This window comes from Alosa alosa, chromosome 23 (assembly GCF_017589495.1).
Source record: "Alosa alosa isolate M-15738 ecotype Scorff River chromosome 23, AALO_Geno_1.1, whole genome shotgun sequence".
NCBI lineage: Eukaryota > Metazoa > Chordata > Actinopteri > Clupeiformes > Clupeidae > Alosa > Alosa alosa.
Genome location: NC_063211.1, coordinates 19,872,874 through 19,889,793, shown reverse-complemented (window position 1 = coordinate 19,889,793; position 16,920 = coordinate 19,872,874). Strand labels below are relative to the sequence as shown.

At 40.3% G+C, this 16,920-nt stretch overlaps 2 protein-coding genes across 3 annotated transcripts in view; both read right to left on the bottom strand.

Moving 5' to 3' along the window:
* The window catches only part of aox5 (aldehyde oxidase 5), a 24,988-nt gene extending 16,482 nt beyond the window's left edge, over positions 1 to 8,506 (bottom strand). Inside the window, exons 1-12 of one of the 2 annotated variants that reach the window (XM_048234887.1) lie at positions 8,454 to 8,506; positions 7,161 to 7,236; positions 4,551 to 5,264; positions 4,257 to 4,314; positions 3,804 to 3,900; positions 3,207 to 3,315; positions 2,826 to 2,952; positions 2,524 to 2,585; positions 2,168 to 2,251; positions 1,584 to 1,664; positions 1,340 to 1,484; positions 413 to 505 (exon numbers count right to left, since the gene is read on the bottom strand). In XM_048234887.1, the coding sequence (XP_048090844.1) occupies positions 413 to 505; positions 1,340 to 1,484; positions 1,584 to 1,664; positions 2,168 to 2,251; positions 2,524 to 2,585; positions 2,826 to 2,952; positions 3,207 to 3,315; positions 3,804 to 3,900; positions 4,257 to 4,284 (826 nt within the window). In that variant the 5' untranslated portion in view covers positions 4,285 to 4,314; positions 4,551 to 5,264; positions 7,161 to 7,236; positions 8,454 to 8,506. The remainder of the gene's footprint in view (positions 1 to 412; positions 506 to 1,339; positions 1,485 to 1,583; positions 1,665 to 2,167; positions 2,252 to 2,523; positions 2,586 to 2,825; positions 2,953 to 3,206; positions 3,316 to 3,803; positions 3,901 to 4,256; positions 4,315 to 4,550; positions 5,265 to 7,160; positions 7,237 to 8,453) is intronic. The other variant, XM_048234886.1, reaches the window with a different exon arrangement.
* cep97 (centrosomal protein 97) lies at positions 7,668 to 16,878 on the bottom strand. Its single transcript, XM_048234889.1, has 12 exons — positions 16,768 to 16,878; positions 13,818 to 13,960; positions 13,439 to 13,597; positions 13,184 to 13,285; positions 12,454 to 12,567; positions 12,154 to 12,320; positions 11,620 to 11,664; positions 11,285 to 11,449; positions 10,976 to 11,118; positions 9,983 to 10,664; positions 9,145 to 9,220; positions 7,668 to 8,832 (listed from the first exon to the last, which is right to left on the bottom strand). Exons 1-12 carry the CDS (start codon positions 16,832 to 16,834, stop codon positions 8,521 to 8,523), a joined length of 2,175 nt encoding a protein of 724 aa, XP_048090846.1. The 5' UTR covers positions 16,835 to 16,878; the 3' UTR covers positions 7,668 to 8,520.
* Positions 16,879 to 16,920: the final 42 nt, after the last annotated feature.

Sequence of the window (16,920 nt, the reverse complement as noted above, 5' to 3'; positions counted from 1 at the left end):
AGCGGAGGGGCTACAGATCAAAACGAAAAACGATGGTTCCATGCTATCCATGTGGGGTTACATGTCCACCAAGTTTCGTGTACCCCGGTCTTTCAGTGTCCCGGGAATCATTGACGGAAATTTGGGCATGCGAAAAAAAAAAAAAAAAAAAAAAAAAAAAAAAAAAAAATCTGACTAAACCTATATGACCGCCGCTTCGCTGTGCGGCGGTCATAATAAAGGGTAGAGGATAAAAGCCTCTCCTAAATGAATGGATATGTTTCACTCCTGAGGCAAAGTGAGGCAAGTTTATTTATATAGCACATATATACAGTACATATTGATAAGACGTGAAGAGATAAGACGTGTTGCTGATATGGTCATTATGGTTTTCAGATGCTGAGATTCATTAACTAATTAATTGATTGATTACCTTGGTCAGTCCACCGAATTGTCCTCAGCTCTGAAATCCCTCCAGCATAGATAATCAATGGGTGGTGTGCATCCTTCAGCACCATCTTGGGTCCTGTGGATCGAGGGATGGGATATGCATACTCAGAAACATGAGAATAAATAATCGGGTAGGAGGTGGGCTTTAACAATCTGTGATGACTCTGTCAGATGGAGACGAGCCATAGGCTCTATGCATGACTCCATTTTGGATTCACTGGCATATCAACTTACCGTTTACGTTAAAACATTGGCAAATATGGCTTTTTTCTATAGTCATTGTCTTCAGGACCTCGTCTCATGGTAATATAGACCGACTTAAAATGTTGTGTGCCACTCCCTCCAGCAAACAGAAAAAGGGTTTAATCTTAACCTTAAAGCTGCAGTTGGCAAGTCTGACAGATTGAGGGGACTTAGCCAAAATGTTGAATGTTTACAACTCTCATGCCCCTCCCCCAGTACCACCGAGCACCCTCTCATCAAGTTTGTGCTCGTCAGTGCGCACCAGACTGCACCAGACTGTGATTGACAGTCAGATCTCACACAGCCCTGCTCTGATTGGACCAGAAGAACCTGGAGCTGTGGATTTTTGCAAAACAAATTGGTAGAGGTAGAAGTGCAGTTTTTTTTCTAAAACCGGCTGATTTATGTTGTTCTGTCAGAGCATAGTGTCGGTTTCAGTGAATATGATCAAAAAAATCTTGCCAACTGCAGCTTTAATCAAGCAACTGATGTTACTGAACTGGTTAGATAACTTTAGCTATAATTTTCAATGTTGTAACCTACTATATTAAAACTGACAGGCTAGTAATCTGTAATTTTCTGTCATAGCCTACTGTGTGAAGTTGATTGCCCAATAGGAAGCAAATCCAAAATGGAGTCTTGCATAGAGTCCATTGCTTTGACTCACCCACAGTAGTGTTTCCAACAATCAGTCTGGCATCAGGATGTTCAGCTTTCAGTTCTAGCAGATCATCCAGCTCCTCCACTGAAATCCACTTTACTCTTTCCCCTTTGAAGTATAAGCGGTGGCTCTCATGACTTTTCCCCATTAGCTTCATGTAAGAATGAGAATCACAATCACCAGTTAGATCAGCAAGTAGAGTGAACCGTTTGTGCACAACAGTCAAATAAGTTGATAGTTGGGTACTGACCATAAGTTCAGGTGGAAATATGAGATCCTGAGTTGGGTCCAGTGGTAAGGCATTCTCCATGTCACAGAGCTTCTCAGACATCTATTAAAATGTTTATGAAAATACATATTCATCATTAACCTAACGTTTGACATTCAGACACTTTTTATGACATAGCTCTTGTTGCCCTGGCTGTTTCACACTTTTGAAATGACATACAATTCTGATTTCAAACTTTTAATCGCCAACAATCGCCAACATTAAAAGTTTGAAAGAGAACTGAGAGTGCTGTCCTTGCTTACTTCATACATTATCACTATATGAGGGATTCAGCACCTAGTTAAGTTAAAACCAGCAAGTTAGTAAGTGTGAGTGCGTTGCTTCATATATTATTATACAATTATGATTGAAATAATTATTTCAGGTAAGGTTATAATTATTCAATACAGATTATTACCATGCTGTTACACATTGATTTATTTGTTGTAAGAAAACATTAAATTAGTAACCCAGTGGTGCTAGGTGGGCACATGCCCACCCAGACTTTAGTTAAGTTCCAAAGTAACTCCCCCACAAGTTGAATATGATGTGGAAAAGTGACTCACATCTTTACATCCATTTGTGCTGGAGGGTCCATTACTGCCACAACACTTCTGCTCTCCATCTCCAGTTTGACAGCAGTCAGTGGCCTAGGCAGGAGAGATTAAACCATTATATTCACTCTTAAAATAAATGTGTTGGAAACAACACAAACTGTGTTGTCCATATCTGGACATAGAGATGTGTTAAAAACAACGCAAGTTGTGTTGTTTTCAACACATTTCTTTTTAAGAGTGTTGTTTTATAGAAACACAGCTGCAACATGGACACCATACGATACACATATCTATATATACATACTGTGCTTATACTATACAATGATGGGGAGTGCAAACATGCCAATTATGAAACTTCTACTCACGTCACAGAAGGTCTTGAACCCATCGATGATGGGTCGATAGCCTGTGCACCGGCAGATGTTCCCTAGAGGAATAAACATATAGTGAGGGTCAAATTAAGCACAAGCTGACAACAGCTTTAATTCCTCCCAATACATGAAAGTGATCACACAGAGATCTACTCCTTCCTCCTCCTGTACGTTTTACTCTTTAAGTGCAAAACTAAATACTGGAGAGTACAGACATAATGTCTTGGTTGGTAATGATTGGTAGTGTGTGTGTGTGTACAGTGTGTGTGTGTACAGTATGTGTGTGTAGAAAGTACCAGCCAGTGCCTCTGTGATGTCCTCCATGGTGGGCTGGGGCTTGTTCCTCAGTAGAGTGTACATGGACATCACCATACCAGGGGTGCAGAAGCCACACTGAGAACCATGAGCCTTTGCTATGCGCTCCTGAGAATGGAAACACACACACACACACACACACACACAAACAGTTGTAGCCATCAGGCCTGTGATAAACCTCATCTTAAGTAACTAACAACAAGTTCATGGCTTCACTACTTCATGGTGGGGTGCAGACAATGATACCATACCTGAACTGTACAAGTCTCTTTGACTGAAAGGTAGATATATGATGGAGAACTATAAATAGTATTGGGATTCATGGAGCACGGACACAGGGATGTCAGTAAGGCCAGCTGTACCTGGACAGGGTGAAGTTTGGTCTTGGTGCTGCCGATGCCTTCCACGGTCACCACGGATGTGCCGTGCAGCGCACAGATGGGCTGAAGACAGGCGATCACCGTGTAGTGACTACAACACACTCTAAGGAAAACTGCTGCACACACAGTAAACCACCGATGCTAAAACCTATAATAACTTATTATGATTAAGGTAAGATCACTCTAAGGAAAACCACCACACCATCACTTAATATGATTAAGGCACGTTCAGCTGCAAAAAAGCACTGACTATACCTGTACTGTTAATAAAAAATATTGACATAAACAGTTGCATGTTTGATTACACCAGAACAAACCTCTGGCACAGTTCTTAGGTCAACAGGTGTGTTGATAAGCACTGAACTAGAAATTCCTGCACATTGTCTGTTACACTTGCCATATTCAATTTATTATAAACAATGTTTCAGTCCCCAGACCTGACAAAAGGTCTGCTGACCAAAACGCTGTTTATGACAAATTTAATATTGCAAGTGAACCAGAGTGTGGGAGATTTTTAGTTCAGTGCTTGATTACACAAAACTGACATGACCTTGTCATGACCTTTAGAGTGAAAGATACAGCACACTGTCCAGGAGAGGATCGTATTTGGACAGCATCACTGTGCACGCTCCACACGCTCCTCCTCCACAGCCATACTTTGTCCCTGTGAGACCAACTACAAAAAAAACACGCATATCATTAGCGGTCGTTCACGCATGCTCAGGTACGGTGGTTGTTTTCTCTCACCTGACAGTGCAAGTTTACCTGTATATAGGTACTAACACTGTAGGCTACTCTGTAGCCTATATGTGCTGCTTTAATATTAATGTCTTGATGTCTATCATGCATGTGCATTTAATGACTGCTTTGGCAACACAAGTGCCTATGGGTCATGACTTTTTTTTTACTAGATTGATTTTCAGTAAATCTCATCATGGAGAAATGTGCTCATCAAGACAATTATGAAGCATATTTAACAAAAGATGTGATATATACTGTAAACTACCCAATGGCTAGGTGAGAGGAGCTTACCTTTCCTTCTAAGATAGCCAAGGAGCATCTCCTCAGGGTCTGCATTATTTTCTGTTATCTTAATCATGGAAGAAAAAATAATAGATACTTTATTGATCCCCAAGGGAAGATTAATTCAAGGTCCCATAATAATGCTGATGCAAATGTCAGCAAAGCAAATGGAAATACAAAACCATTTTCCATTTGGCCAAATAAGAATATATGGGTTGTGTGCAGTGCATGGCATGTGTGTAAGTGTGTGTGTGTAGAGAGAGACAGAGAGAGAGTGTGTGTGTGTGTCAAGGAGGTATTTACTTGTGTGATAATGTGCAAATCTGAGGCATGACCATCTCCTGACAGTCATGTGAGTAAGAGATCACAACAGTCCTAGATCATATCCTGATAGCAGTCTTTAGATTACATTTTAAAATCAACTGTAATTAATATGAAGGAAACTTGTCATTGTCATTGTCACACCAGTCATTTTCAGCTATTCATTTATAACAATACAATGCAATGGATTACAACTTGTCATAAACCAGTTATTTTCAGCTATTTATTTGTAACAGCGTGATATAATGCTTGGTTAGATAAAACCGCATCAGTCATGATTGTTCTTCTAAGTCAATGTTGCATGAAATATGTGTTCACTTAATTGTTTTAACAGCAAAATACACAATCAGTATACTCTATGGAATATGGCCAACGCAATGTGTAACTCTGTTTGCAAAAAGTGTGAAAAGGTAAGTTTCTTTAATTAAAAAACAATACAATTAACAATGAAAAGACCTACAACTAAATGAAAGGACTTACTTACCCTTTTCCCATTAACAAAGAAAATTAACTCGCTGCGTTTAGTTGAGGAGAGCATCATGCATCCAGTCTTACCAAAGGTCCAAATTTAGAGTACTTTGAATGGCCACAGTTGATGTCTCTGTTAAATAGCATCTCAAACAACATGTGCTGGACATCACATGATGGGAGCTTTAAAATCAATTTTACAGTTTTCGTGGACCTATTTCCGGAAACCTGCAGAGGTGGAAACCCAGCTTTAGAAAGTTAAAGCCCTACCACATATGTGTTGCAATTATTAACTAAATATATGAAAACATTATGAAGCTATATGAAACAAAAAAGGCAGTCTGCAAATAAAATTCGCAACTAAAAAAGACAAATGCATCGAGCTTACAGGGTAAACCATTCAAATCTCCTACCCGTACCACAACCTCAGATTTCCCCCGTGTATCATATTTCCCCAACACTTACAGCAAATCTAGCACTCCTAAATATCAGATCTCTTTCAAACAAATCATTCTTAATTAATGATCTGATTTGCACACACAACCTTGATTTTTTACTTTTAACTGAGACCTGGTTAGATCAAGCAAACAGTGCTACTCTCATCGAATCAGCTCCCCCAAATTTAAATTTTTTGAGTGCTACCAGAGCAAATAAAGAGGTGGGGGGATAGCTACAATTTTCAAGACGCCTGTTCAGTACAATCAGTCATCATTCGATGACTTTACTTCATTTGAGTATCTGTGTGCATGCATTAAGTCTTCTCCTCAGATTTTATTACTGACAATTTACAGGCCTCCAAAACATTCAGCTAAAGTTTTTCTTGAAGAGCTAGGTGAACTGCTATAAGTCATCTGCATAGATATTGACTGTCTTATTGTATCAGGGGATCTAAACTTGCATGTGGATAATCCTGAAAACAATTATGTGAAGGAATTAATTGCACTAATCGATACTTTCTCCCTAACACAGCATGTACAGGGGCCAACACACTCTTGGCCATACCCTCAACCTTGTTGATTTTACCTTGTGTGTTTTATGTTCTTTGACTTTATTGCCCTTCTATGCTTTTATTTGTTATTACTGTTTGCTTTTGTTTATGTAAAGCACATTGAATGACCTGTGTATGAAATGCTATATAAATAAACTTGACTTGACAAGTTAGCAACATATTCACACTGTATAGTAAAATACCTGTCAGCTGTAGCATGCACAAATATTGTGTTGAAGGAATTATTTGTGATGGTCTCTTTTTTTCTTCATCATAGTAAGTAAGTAAGTAAGTACATTTAATTTATAGAGCACATTTAAAACAGTTTCCACTGACCAAAGTGCTGCACAGAGGATATGGCTAAAAAATAAAAAATAAAAGCAAATCAGAACAAGCAAAATATAAAAGGCAAGCACAGAGAGAAGCAAGACAAATACAGAAATACAAGACAAATAGACAGCCCAAAACAAATAAATAGCAACAGTACAGAAGACACTTGAATATGAAGAAGAGAGGAGAGAGATGGACAGCTAGGAAGCAGGGAAGGCCAAGGAGTAAAGGTGGGTCTTTAGTCTTGATTTAAAAGTGGTGATGGAGGGAGACAGTCTAACATCTGGGGGCAGACAATTCCACAGACGTGGGGCTACTACCGCAAAAGCTCTATCGCCTCTTTGCTTGAGGCGGGTGCGGGCCACAGAGAGAAGACCCTTGTCGGCAGATCTAAGGGACCTGGATGCTGAGAGGGGATGGAGGAGGTCTGAAATATATGAGGGAGCCAACCCATGCAGTGCCTTATAAACAATCAGAAGGACTTTGAAGTGGACCCTAAAGCTAATGGGGAGCCAGTGTAAGGAGGCCAGAACAGGGGTGATGTGTTGGTATTTCTTGGTGCCAGTAAGCATCCTAGCAGCTGCATTTTTGTACCAATTGCAGACGAGACAGTTGGGACTGGGGGAGACCAAGATAAAGGGAGTTGCAATAATCTAACCGGGATGTAACAAATGCATGAATTACTGTTTCTAAGTCTATGGAAGACAGAGAGGGTTTGAGATGGGAAATAATTCTCAGCTGATGGAAGCTACTCTGGATGAGGTGATAAATGGATGGAAATCTGGATGAGGTGATAAATGTCTTACATTTCTTGTACTTTGAGGACCAATGACACACAGCACTTCCTGAAGAGGTTCCCGACATGTAAACCGTCTTTCAGACCTGTGAAAGAATTACATTGGGGCATGTAAACGCATGATACTGTCCATCATCATCATCATCAATTATCCAGCATCCATCATGAACCTCACCATCAGATGTTTCATGACTGATCCAAGCTACCACAGATGTTTGCCAATTTAATTTGCAAACCAACCTATTTCTGTTCTATTACACACGATCATGTATGTGCGCTATGCATGAAATGGAACAACAACATAAAGAATAAACATGTTTTGCTTTTCTGCCAGTGGGAGATTTTTTCAACAGGTTCATGCTAATGGGGTGAAAGGCCAATATTTGCTATTCAAATAACAAATATAAAATCTTTAGAAAATATGTGAAAAACCACCCAATTCTGTTTCAGTTCATTCATACACATGTGCAATGCATGCATATGACCAAAAAAGGCAGAAGCAATTTACCAAGACAGGTAAATAACACAAAAATATTTTATATTTGAAGTATTAATCACACAAAATGTAACAAAATGAATACATGTTATTCATAACATAGGCCATTGTCTGCATGTTAAATATGCACTTAAATGACTAGTTAAAAATGCTCAGGAGATGTACATTACTTTCAACAACATCAATGTGTATAGTTTCAATCATCAAATCATATCTCCTTTTTTAACAAATTACACACTGGCTATAAGGACACAAACAGAGAGAAAGGGAGGGTGAGAGAAAACTTTAGAAAACTATTATACATTTAACATAAAGGAATCATTCAGGCAAAATCGCATAAACAATCATTTTGTATTTACAATCCATACAGTTCATCCTTCAATACATGTCAGATACAGCTAAATTATTCTATTTCTCCTGCATGCAAAACATACAATGGTTCCCAGAGCATGTTAAATACATTTCAGACACTTGCACTGTGTCCAATTCTTCTGTAATGTCCAACATACTTCCTGGCATGGCTTTGGACACAGCACAACTTATATCATAGTGGTAATGGTAGTATTAGACCACTACAGTGTTTCAGCTTTCAGTAGTTCTTTAATATATTACTTGACTTGGCATTACTTTGAGACACAGCCTGTGCCACGCGCGTGACATTTTGAGCACGCACAATAGGTAAACATGTTCAGTACCAGCTCACTCCCTTCTCTGGTCATCAGTGTTAGCAGCTAACAAGCACAGACAAGCAACACTTGTGGGCCAGTCACGTACTGACAGGATGGAAAGTCAATAGAAAAGATTAACCTTGAGATTAGCTTTCCTTCCACCTCAACTGCACCATCTTCATGTTTCTTTCTTCAACTTTTTCCTCTTACTCTTGTTCTTTCTGCTCAAGACTGAAATGTTGCTCTTCAATATTTCCTTGACTGCTTTCCACAGAGTTTGACCGTGCTGCTGCTGCTGCCTCAACTGGTGACACAAGGTCTGGAGAGTTAACAGTCACTTTGCTATTAATGCTGTCCTGTGGGACCCCCTGGTGGTCAACATAAGAGTGTAATTCAGGCTGTGTTGGGGCCTGGTTCTCAGACTGGGAAAATGGTGCACAGGGCCTGGAGCCGGACAGGGCAGAGCCACACTTCAGCTGTTCCATTACTGCGTTCTGCCATGTGACCACTGACTGAAGCTGGAGGGACAAAGGGATTGAAAGGTATGAATTGCAGATGGATGGACAGCTTTATATATACTGTTTATATATGTATATACACTGCCGTTCAAATGTTTGGGGTCACTTTGAAATTTCCATTCCACTCCATTATAGACAGAATACCAGCTGATATCAGTTGCATTGTTTTTTTAATCAGGGCAGCAGTTTTCAGATTACATTATGTGCTTAAGTAATTACAAAAGGGCTCTCCCATGTTTTCACAGTTATATATAAAAGACACAAGAGAGAGAGAGAGAGAGATATGTGTTCAGTAGGAGAGTCATCACTAACCTGCTTCCAAAGACACTTCACGGCTTCCTCCTGAACTAACCTCTGTAACCTCTCTTCTTCCTGTTGCTGGTGAACTCTAAAGCAGAAAACACACATGCATGAGCACATACACACAAACACACTCACACACACAGACACACACAAACACACTCACACACACAGACACACACAAATAAAGCTATAATTTCTAAAATAAAAAACACACATGCATGAACACACACACACAAACACACTCACACACACACAAATAAAGCTATAATTTCTAAAAAAAAAAAACACACACATGCATGAGCACACACACACAAACACATTCACACACACACACACAAATAAAGCTATAATTTCTAAAAAAAAAAAAAAACACACATGCATGAGCACACACACACAAACACACTCACACAGACACAAAACAAAATAAAGCTATAATTTCTAAAAAAAAAAACACACACATGCATGAGCACACACACACAAACACACTCACACAGACACAAAATAAAGCTATAATTTCTAAAAAAAAAAACACACACATGCATGAGCACACACACACAAACACTCACACAGACACAAAATAAAGCTATAATTTCTAAAAAAAAAACACACACACATGCATGAGCACACACACAAACACACTCACACACACACACAAAATAAAGCTATAAAAAAAAAAAAACCACACACATGCATGAGCACACACACACAAACACACTCTCACACACACACAAATAAAGCTATAATTTCTGGGGGGAAAAAACACACATGCATGAGCACACACACACACAATCACACTCACACAAATAAAGCTATAATTTCTGGGGGGGAAAAAAACAAAAACAGTCACCTCTCGAGCTCCGCTGTCAAGTACAGGATGTGTTCCTGCATGCGGCGTAAGCGGATTTCTGACCGCACCTCTTTGGCCTGCGGATGGCAGAGCCGTGTCCAGTGGCCACGCCACCATGCCTGTATCCGCACCGCGGCCGCATCTAGTGAGCACGGTTTTCCTTCGCCATTCTCCGCCGGGGCGGACTCTGCCAAACGACACTGTTCTCCGTTCACCTTCACACAGTTCCTGTTATTGGCCTGTGAACACACCACGTTCCCTTCCACTTCTGAATGCTTCTCTCCAGGCGTTACAGACAGGCTGCAGTTTTCATGTGGCACCATGGGTGAAGATACAACCAGGCTATACGTGGGCGTCTTTTGTCCGACTCTCGTTGCCTTGACGTCCCTTGCAGGTTGGGCTGGGACATGGGACTGCGACGGCGCTTTGGAGAGGATGGTGAAAGGTTCCGTCTCTCGGCCATCGTCGACGGAGCACATGGGTGGGTGTGCAGTGGACGTCACGGGCAGGAAGAAGGACTCGGAAGAGAGCTGGCTGCCGTGGAGCTTCTCCTCATCGGTCTGCACATCCTCCAATCGCAAGGAAGTGGAGTCATCGCCACGTGATGGGGAAACGCCATGGTAGAAGATTGGAGCTTCTGAAGGGTCCGTACCCACCCATGAGTTTATCTGGACGACCGGTTCTGACCACAGAAGGAATAGATGCACACATTTTGATTACAATTCCCCACACCACAAAAGACATAATCACAAACTCTGGGCTACAACAGGTCCGCAACTGAATTGCTCCGTTCGCGAAGCTTAAATATAGTTTTAGAAGACTGGTCTAATTTTTTGAAACGTACGCGCACTACGCGTCTGGTGTAGCCAATTCCATTGATAACAGCAGAACCCAATTGCAGCAGAAGCAACGTGAACAGAACACTTTAGCTGCGGACCCAGTGTAGCCTCCCTGTAAATATACAGTGCGTCCGTTACACATTTATCCACACACCTGCCCTGTAGATAAGCGAGGGAGGCTGTGCAGAAATCCTCTCAGATGATTCATGTGTCTGCTGGTCCAGATTAAAGGGGACAGGGTGAGCTCGGCTCGAGCTACTTCTGTGATCTGACTTCAACAGCTGCCTCTGGTGTTGCCTGAGAGACCCAGGGAACAATTCAATCAGCAATGATGATTCATGTATCAGTCAATACAACTACAAAGACTTCAAAGACAACATGACTTTAAAGGTTAACAATTAGAGCAAGTTATAATGAAGAACATTTCAACTATTTAGACAAGAGATGTATGTATGTAGGATACCTCTGTTTGTTGAGAATCCTCTCCAGCTTGGCATCCTCTGCAGACTGCAGTGCAGTGGTCACCGTCAGGGGGCAGACAGAGGCCAGGTACTGGACCAGCTGGTCATGTTGCCCCGGACGATAGCTGTGACCTTTGCCCTGGCTGTACATCCACTCTGCCTTGAGTCTGTGTCAGAACACAGAAGTTGAATTAAACAGGTTTGAAGTCTAAAGCAACAGCAAACAACAATTAGACACGTTTTAAAGGTGTTTTACAGCTAGCTAGTTTTGGAGTATCATCTTCTAATCTAATTCATTTTGATGGTACGTGGTCATATGAAAGACAAATTAACACACCTGTTCTTCCCAATAGCTCCCAATGCTTCTACACGCAATGTAGTTCTGTAGCGATGGACCACCTCACGGAAATGTGAGAAACATTTGTACAGCAGCAGCACATCACATCACCCAAAAGATATCAGTTAACTTGCTAATAAGCTCTTAGCAGTGCCACCTGTGATGCTGCTGATGCCATCAAGGGCTGAGTCTCAAACTGCCTACTTGCATACTTCAAATACTTAGTTTAAGTATATAGTGCAGATATTGGGACAATACTAACCATCAAAAAGAGGGCACAACGCAAGTAAGCGATCAGCAGTGCACACTACCAGTGGACTGACGGAAGTATGTGGTTTGAGACATAGCCAAGGTGTCAGCATGTCTTTAGGTTGGTACTGTAGCTGACTAGGTTAGACCAGGGGCCTTTTTACAGAAATGTCCCGTGTCTGAATCTTATCTCTGTTTAGGATGACATTTAGATTTTTTTGTTTAAGTTTCCTAACTTTTTTTGTAAAAAAAAATCCAATCTTATTTAGCTATTAATGAACTTACTCTTCCTTCTGAGACACTGCATATCCATCGAGCACTTTCAGCTTCAGGCACCAGCTCACCACATAGGGCCGATAGTCAGAGCCTGCTAGAGTCGAGCTGGCCATGACACACGGATTACCAACGATGGACAGCTGCTCCAGGCTGTGGAGGGAGCCCAGGTACGAGACCTGATAGAGAAGAATAATCGGAAAAGAAATTGGCTGAGTGAAACTGGAAATAGAACAGCAAGATCAAATAAAAAGAGTAATAAGAACAAAGTCACAAAGGAAAGCAGATGAACTGAGGCATTCAAACCATTACCTCATTCAGGTCTTTTATCTCATTTTCCGCCAAAGATAAGACGGTGAGTTTGGGGGGCAGGAAGGCAGGAACAGAGCGCAGGGTAGTGATTGTGTTGCCATTGAGATGCAGTGCCTGGGGAAAAACATACAATAATTTCTCTAAATGTTTATCTCACATTCTCATGCCAACGCGATAATCCAACAACAAAAAATAATAAATATAGATATTACCATATTTATCCCCAAAGGGAAATTATGTTACAGCAGCAATTAACATCGCTCTAAGTGATGCTGGGTAACGTCACTTCTGTTGATGTTCAAACAAAACAGAGAGCAAGCTCGCTACTCCCTTCCCCACCCTCCTGTGCAATTGAAACTCTCCTAAACGTGCATTTCTCGTTGGTGATTTGCTGGAACAGTTTGTTATGTTTTTATGGCCCAGGTTGGCCCAGGTTGTTTTGTTGCTGTTTTTGGAGCCTGGGCTGTCCACAGAGACCGTGTTTTTTACAGTGTATTCAGGGCACAGGCAGGGCACTGGTGAGGTGATGTTTGCTGTACGTGACAAAAAAGGTTTTAGCCTAAAAAACATGTGACATCGCTTAGAGCACCTTTAATATATAACACACACACATACGTACAAGTCAAAATTAATAGAATTTAGGATGTTATGTATCTGTGCAATTCAATGTAAACTGTGTATTTTCTCTAAAATGATTCTGAATAGGAGGAAGATCAAGCTTAGTAAATACTTTTAAATTAGTGAGCTTGGTGAGGTCACCAATTACAGAGACGTTGTTGTCGGAGAGGTCCAGATACTGCAGTCCCACACAGTTGTTCAGCTCGTCCATCACCTACGAGAGACGAAGTAGACTAATCAAACAATAAAATTCAGCTTACACATGCAAGCATTTATAAGACGGTGGTTAGTAGCTTGGGAAAACAACTTTAGACACCAACCTGTCAAAAAACATCATGGGTATCTGAGAAAATGCTATTCCAGTTACCTTGAGATTGTTGCCAGCCAGGTTAAGCCACTCCAGGTGAACCAAGTCCTTCAGGCCTTCGATGTAGCCGATGCTATTGTTGGGCAGATTCAGCAACCTCAGCTCTCTGAGCTTCGACACCCCCATCATCCGTACCAGCCGGTTACTGGCAACTGACAACTTGAAAAGAGAGCTCAATGTCAAAAGTTTCATTCCATAGATATTTCCACAGCACATTTCACATTTTTTGAGTGATATTTGTCTCACATACCAAGTCTGTGCCAGTCCAGTTTACATTAACCATCAATATATTAAAATTATTCTGTTTACTGTGACCGACCTCATTGTGCAATATTAGACAATTGTGCAACATGGAACATACAGTAGTCCTTCTGTGTACCTGCTTAATTTCTGTGCCTTGGTCGAGGTTTTCCAACTTAATGATATTATTATTGTCCAAGATAAGTGTGTGAGTGTCCGCACAGGAAAACAATGTTGAGTCCAGTTTGTTAAGACCTTGATCTGAAAGGTCTACCACCAGACCTAGAGGAAGGAGAAAAAAAAGTTTTTTTTTTTATTTGTCTATTTGGACAAAAGGTCATGCCACTGGTGAAGCGATCTCATAGAATACAGATTTTAGTTTGAATCTTCAGACATAGCCGCAACGCAGTGATGAGGGCATTAGGAAATTAAATGTATTGAATTAGGATTGCATTAAATTGGAACATTGGCCTACTGTAATGATGGCCCTTAACAGGCAGTTCACATGGAATATATCTGCAGGGCAGGCAGGTGTTAATTCAATTAGTGAAGGCCTAGTGCAAACCTTTTTCATCCTCTATAAGAGTTATATTTTTATCTATTGTTAAGTGGGTCAACTGAACCTGTTTAATTGCTATAGCAGCACAGAACTCTGAATATAACTATTGGCGGCAAAAATGACAACAGGCTACAGTCAACGAACAGAGCATGAATAAAAATAATAATAACAATTATATATATATATATATATATATATATATATATATATTATATACACACACAGTACATTTACAAATACTATATATTATTATTCTTTGAGCTAATAGCCCAGCTGTCTGGATGTGCCACCCAAGTCCTCCCATAGCTCCACCCCTAGCTGAATAGCTGATAAGCAACTGAAGTTTACCATTGCCAAGGCAACCAGTCAGCTCACTGGTTGTAAGATGTCACAACAAAGAGAATGAATGATAGATAGCATAAAGTAATTACTTTGTTACTGAGGGTGTTAGGAATTACTACAATAGTTTTAAGCACCACCATTCTGGTTACTCAGAGACTTGATAGTAGTAACAAAAATAAAAATACATCCTAGTCCCTCCCTCTAATTAAAACCAGAGGGAAATGAGGAGGGAATGCAACAAGGAATCAAGGACAGACGTGAAAAATTAGATTACTTTTAAGAGATGTCAATTACTGATGAAACACCACCATCACCTCTTGCTAGTTATACAGCATACCTTCAATAAGGGACAGCCTCAGGACAAAGATCAATCATCGAAACAGCCTAAACTGTGTGTAATTATCAATATAAGAGACAATATATGACCATTATAGTTATTGCCATGATTTGACACAGGCAAGTAATTTCATTATTCAGAATTCATCATGGCTGAGACAGCATGGTGTGCTACTGTAGATGGTCTCTCAAACTAAATTGTGTGCACAGGTCACTCTCTCATGCTAAATTGTGCAGATAGGGCACTCTCTCAAGCTACATTGTGCGGATTGGGCGCTCTCTCAAGCTAAATCCTGCAGACAGGGTGCTTGAGCTCTTGAGCTAAATCCATAAATGTAATAATAAAATGTTATAAATTCTAGCAAACCATAAACAGCTATGACAGCAGCCTACGATAGAAGTTATTGCAAAGGAAAAACACAATAGTGTTCTCTGCCATTTCATTCCATTCTGCAAAAAAAAGTTTAATCTAGTCCTCGGCCAAATTTCTGTCAAACATAAGTTCAGAAATGTAGCTGAGCTGGTTGACGCAGAGGAAATACTTCAGATATGCATCAAACTAAGTAATAGCCTATAGATATATACACAGTCTATATCAACACCATAATAACTGTAATTTTAAAGCTTTACCACTAAGGTTTACATTCAAACAACAACACATTGCATTTATAGGCCTAATGCTTTTTAAGGCACCAAAAGCGTTTTACAGTGAAACAGTGTGTAGCACCCACACATCAGCTTCATGTGTAGAGTGAGTGAAGGAATTCATGAATGAGCCAGTTATACTGGAGGATAGGGGCCAGAATGAGTCAGGTTGGGAATTTAGCCAGGACACTGGGGAACACCCTACTCATTTTGTGATAAGTGCCAAGGGATCTTTTCTGAACCATATGAAGGTGACCTCGGTTTAAAGTCTCATCCGACAGATAGATTTTTAGATCTTCTACAACTTTTAGATCTTCTACTTCTGCTATAACAAGTACAGTATATATGGTTATTTAACCAGTCTTATCTACATTATTTTGACCCAAGTAACGTTAATAAATACTACAGATATTGTGTACACATATTTAACCATAGCCTGATGGTGAAGACCTATTTTTTTCAGATGTCGATTCCAACACACCTATAACGTTGAAAGTACAGGCTACATAGGCTATCTAAGAATTACTTGCCATGATTTTTATTTTATTTTTATCCTTCAACAGATGTAGGTAAACTAGATTAAATAATCAATGACATTTCAACTCATTTGATAGTGAAACAGCTTACCCTGGTTGAGAATCTACCCCTATCATTTCTCTAAATCCATTCAAGCAGATAGTGTGAAGGATGGCATAAATCCTCATTAGCTTAAGGTAAATTAAAATATTTGAATCAAAGACATTTCGTAGGCTACCTAACACACGTTTCGTAGGCTACCTAACCGAACACAACATGCGGGTAAAAGGTGAGCGACAAGGTGAGTCCTAGCTCGCGGGAGACATCTGTAACGTTAATTGACAGGTTTGATTGTTCACCCACGTAACTGACATGGAAATGAACGACAAGTTACTCTGTCTCAATAGCATTGACACAGACCTAACCTAACGAAGCATTCAGAGGCGTAGATAAAACAATAATCTCTCTAGAGCTGTGGAGGCATTTGAATGCCAGGTATTCCAGTATTGCACACAAAACATCAGGAAGATCCGTGCCAGCTAACTTAGTTGCTATCAGGTCGTTATGCCTTCCTAGGCTACCAAATGCACGTTAACATGACAGGTTCTCTCAACATTATGTGTAGCTTCAGGCCCATTGTAATGCACACATGCCACAAAACTATATATATGATATATGTATTAAATATTACCATCCATTTTTCTTGACTGCATGTAAGAAAGGGGTGAAAGCGGTTTCTCCGTTGTAACGTTAGCCATACTTCCCGCTTGAGTCTGGCTGCGTCAAACTAGCGACGAGAAAAACACAAGCCACAGACACCCTTTCTGCAGAACTACAAAATGAC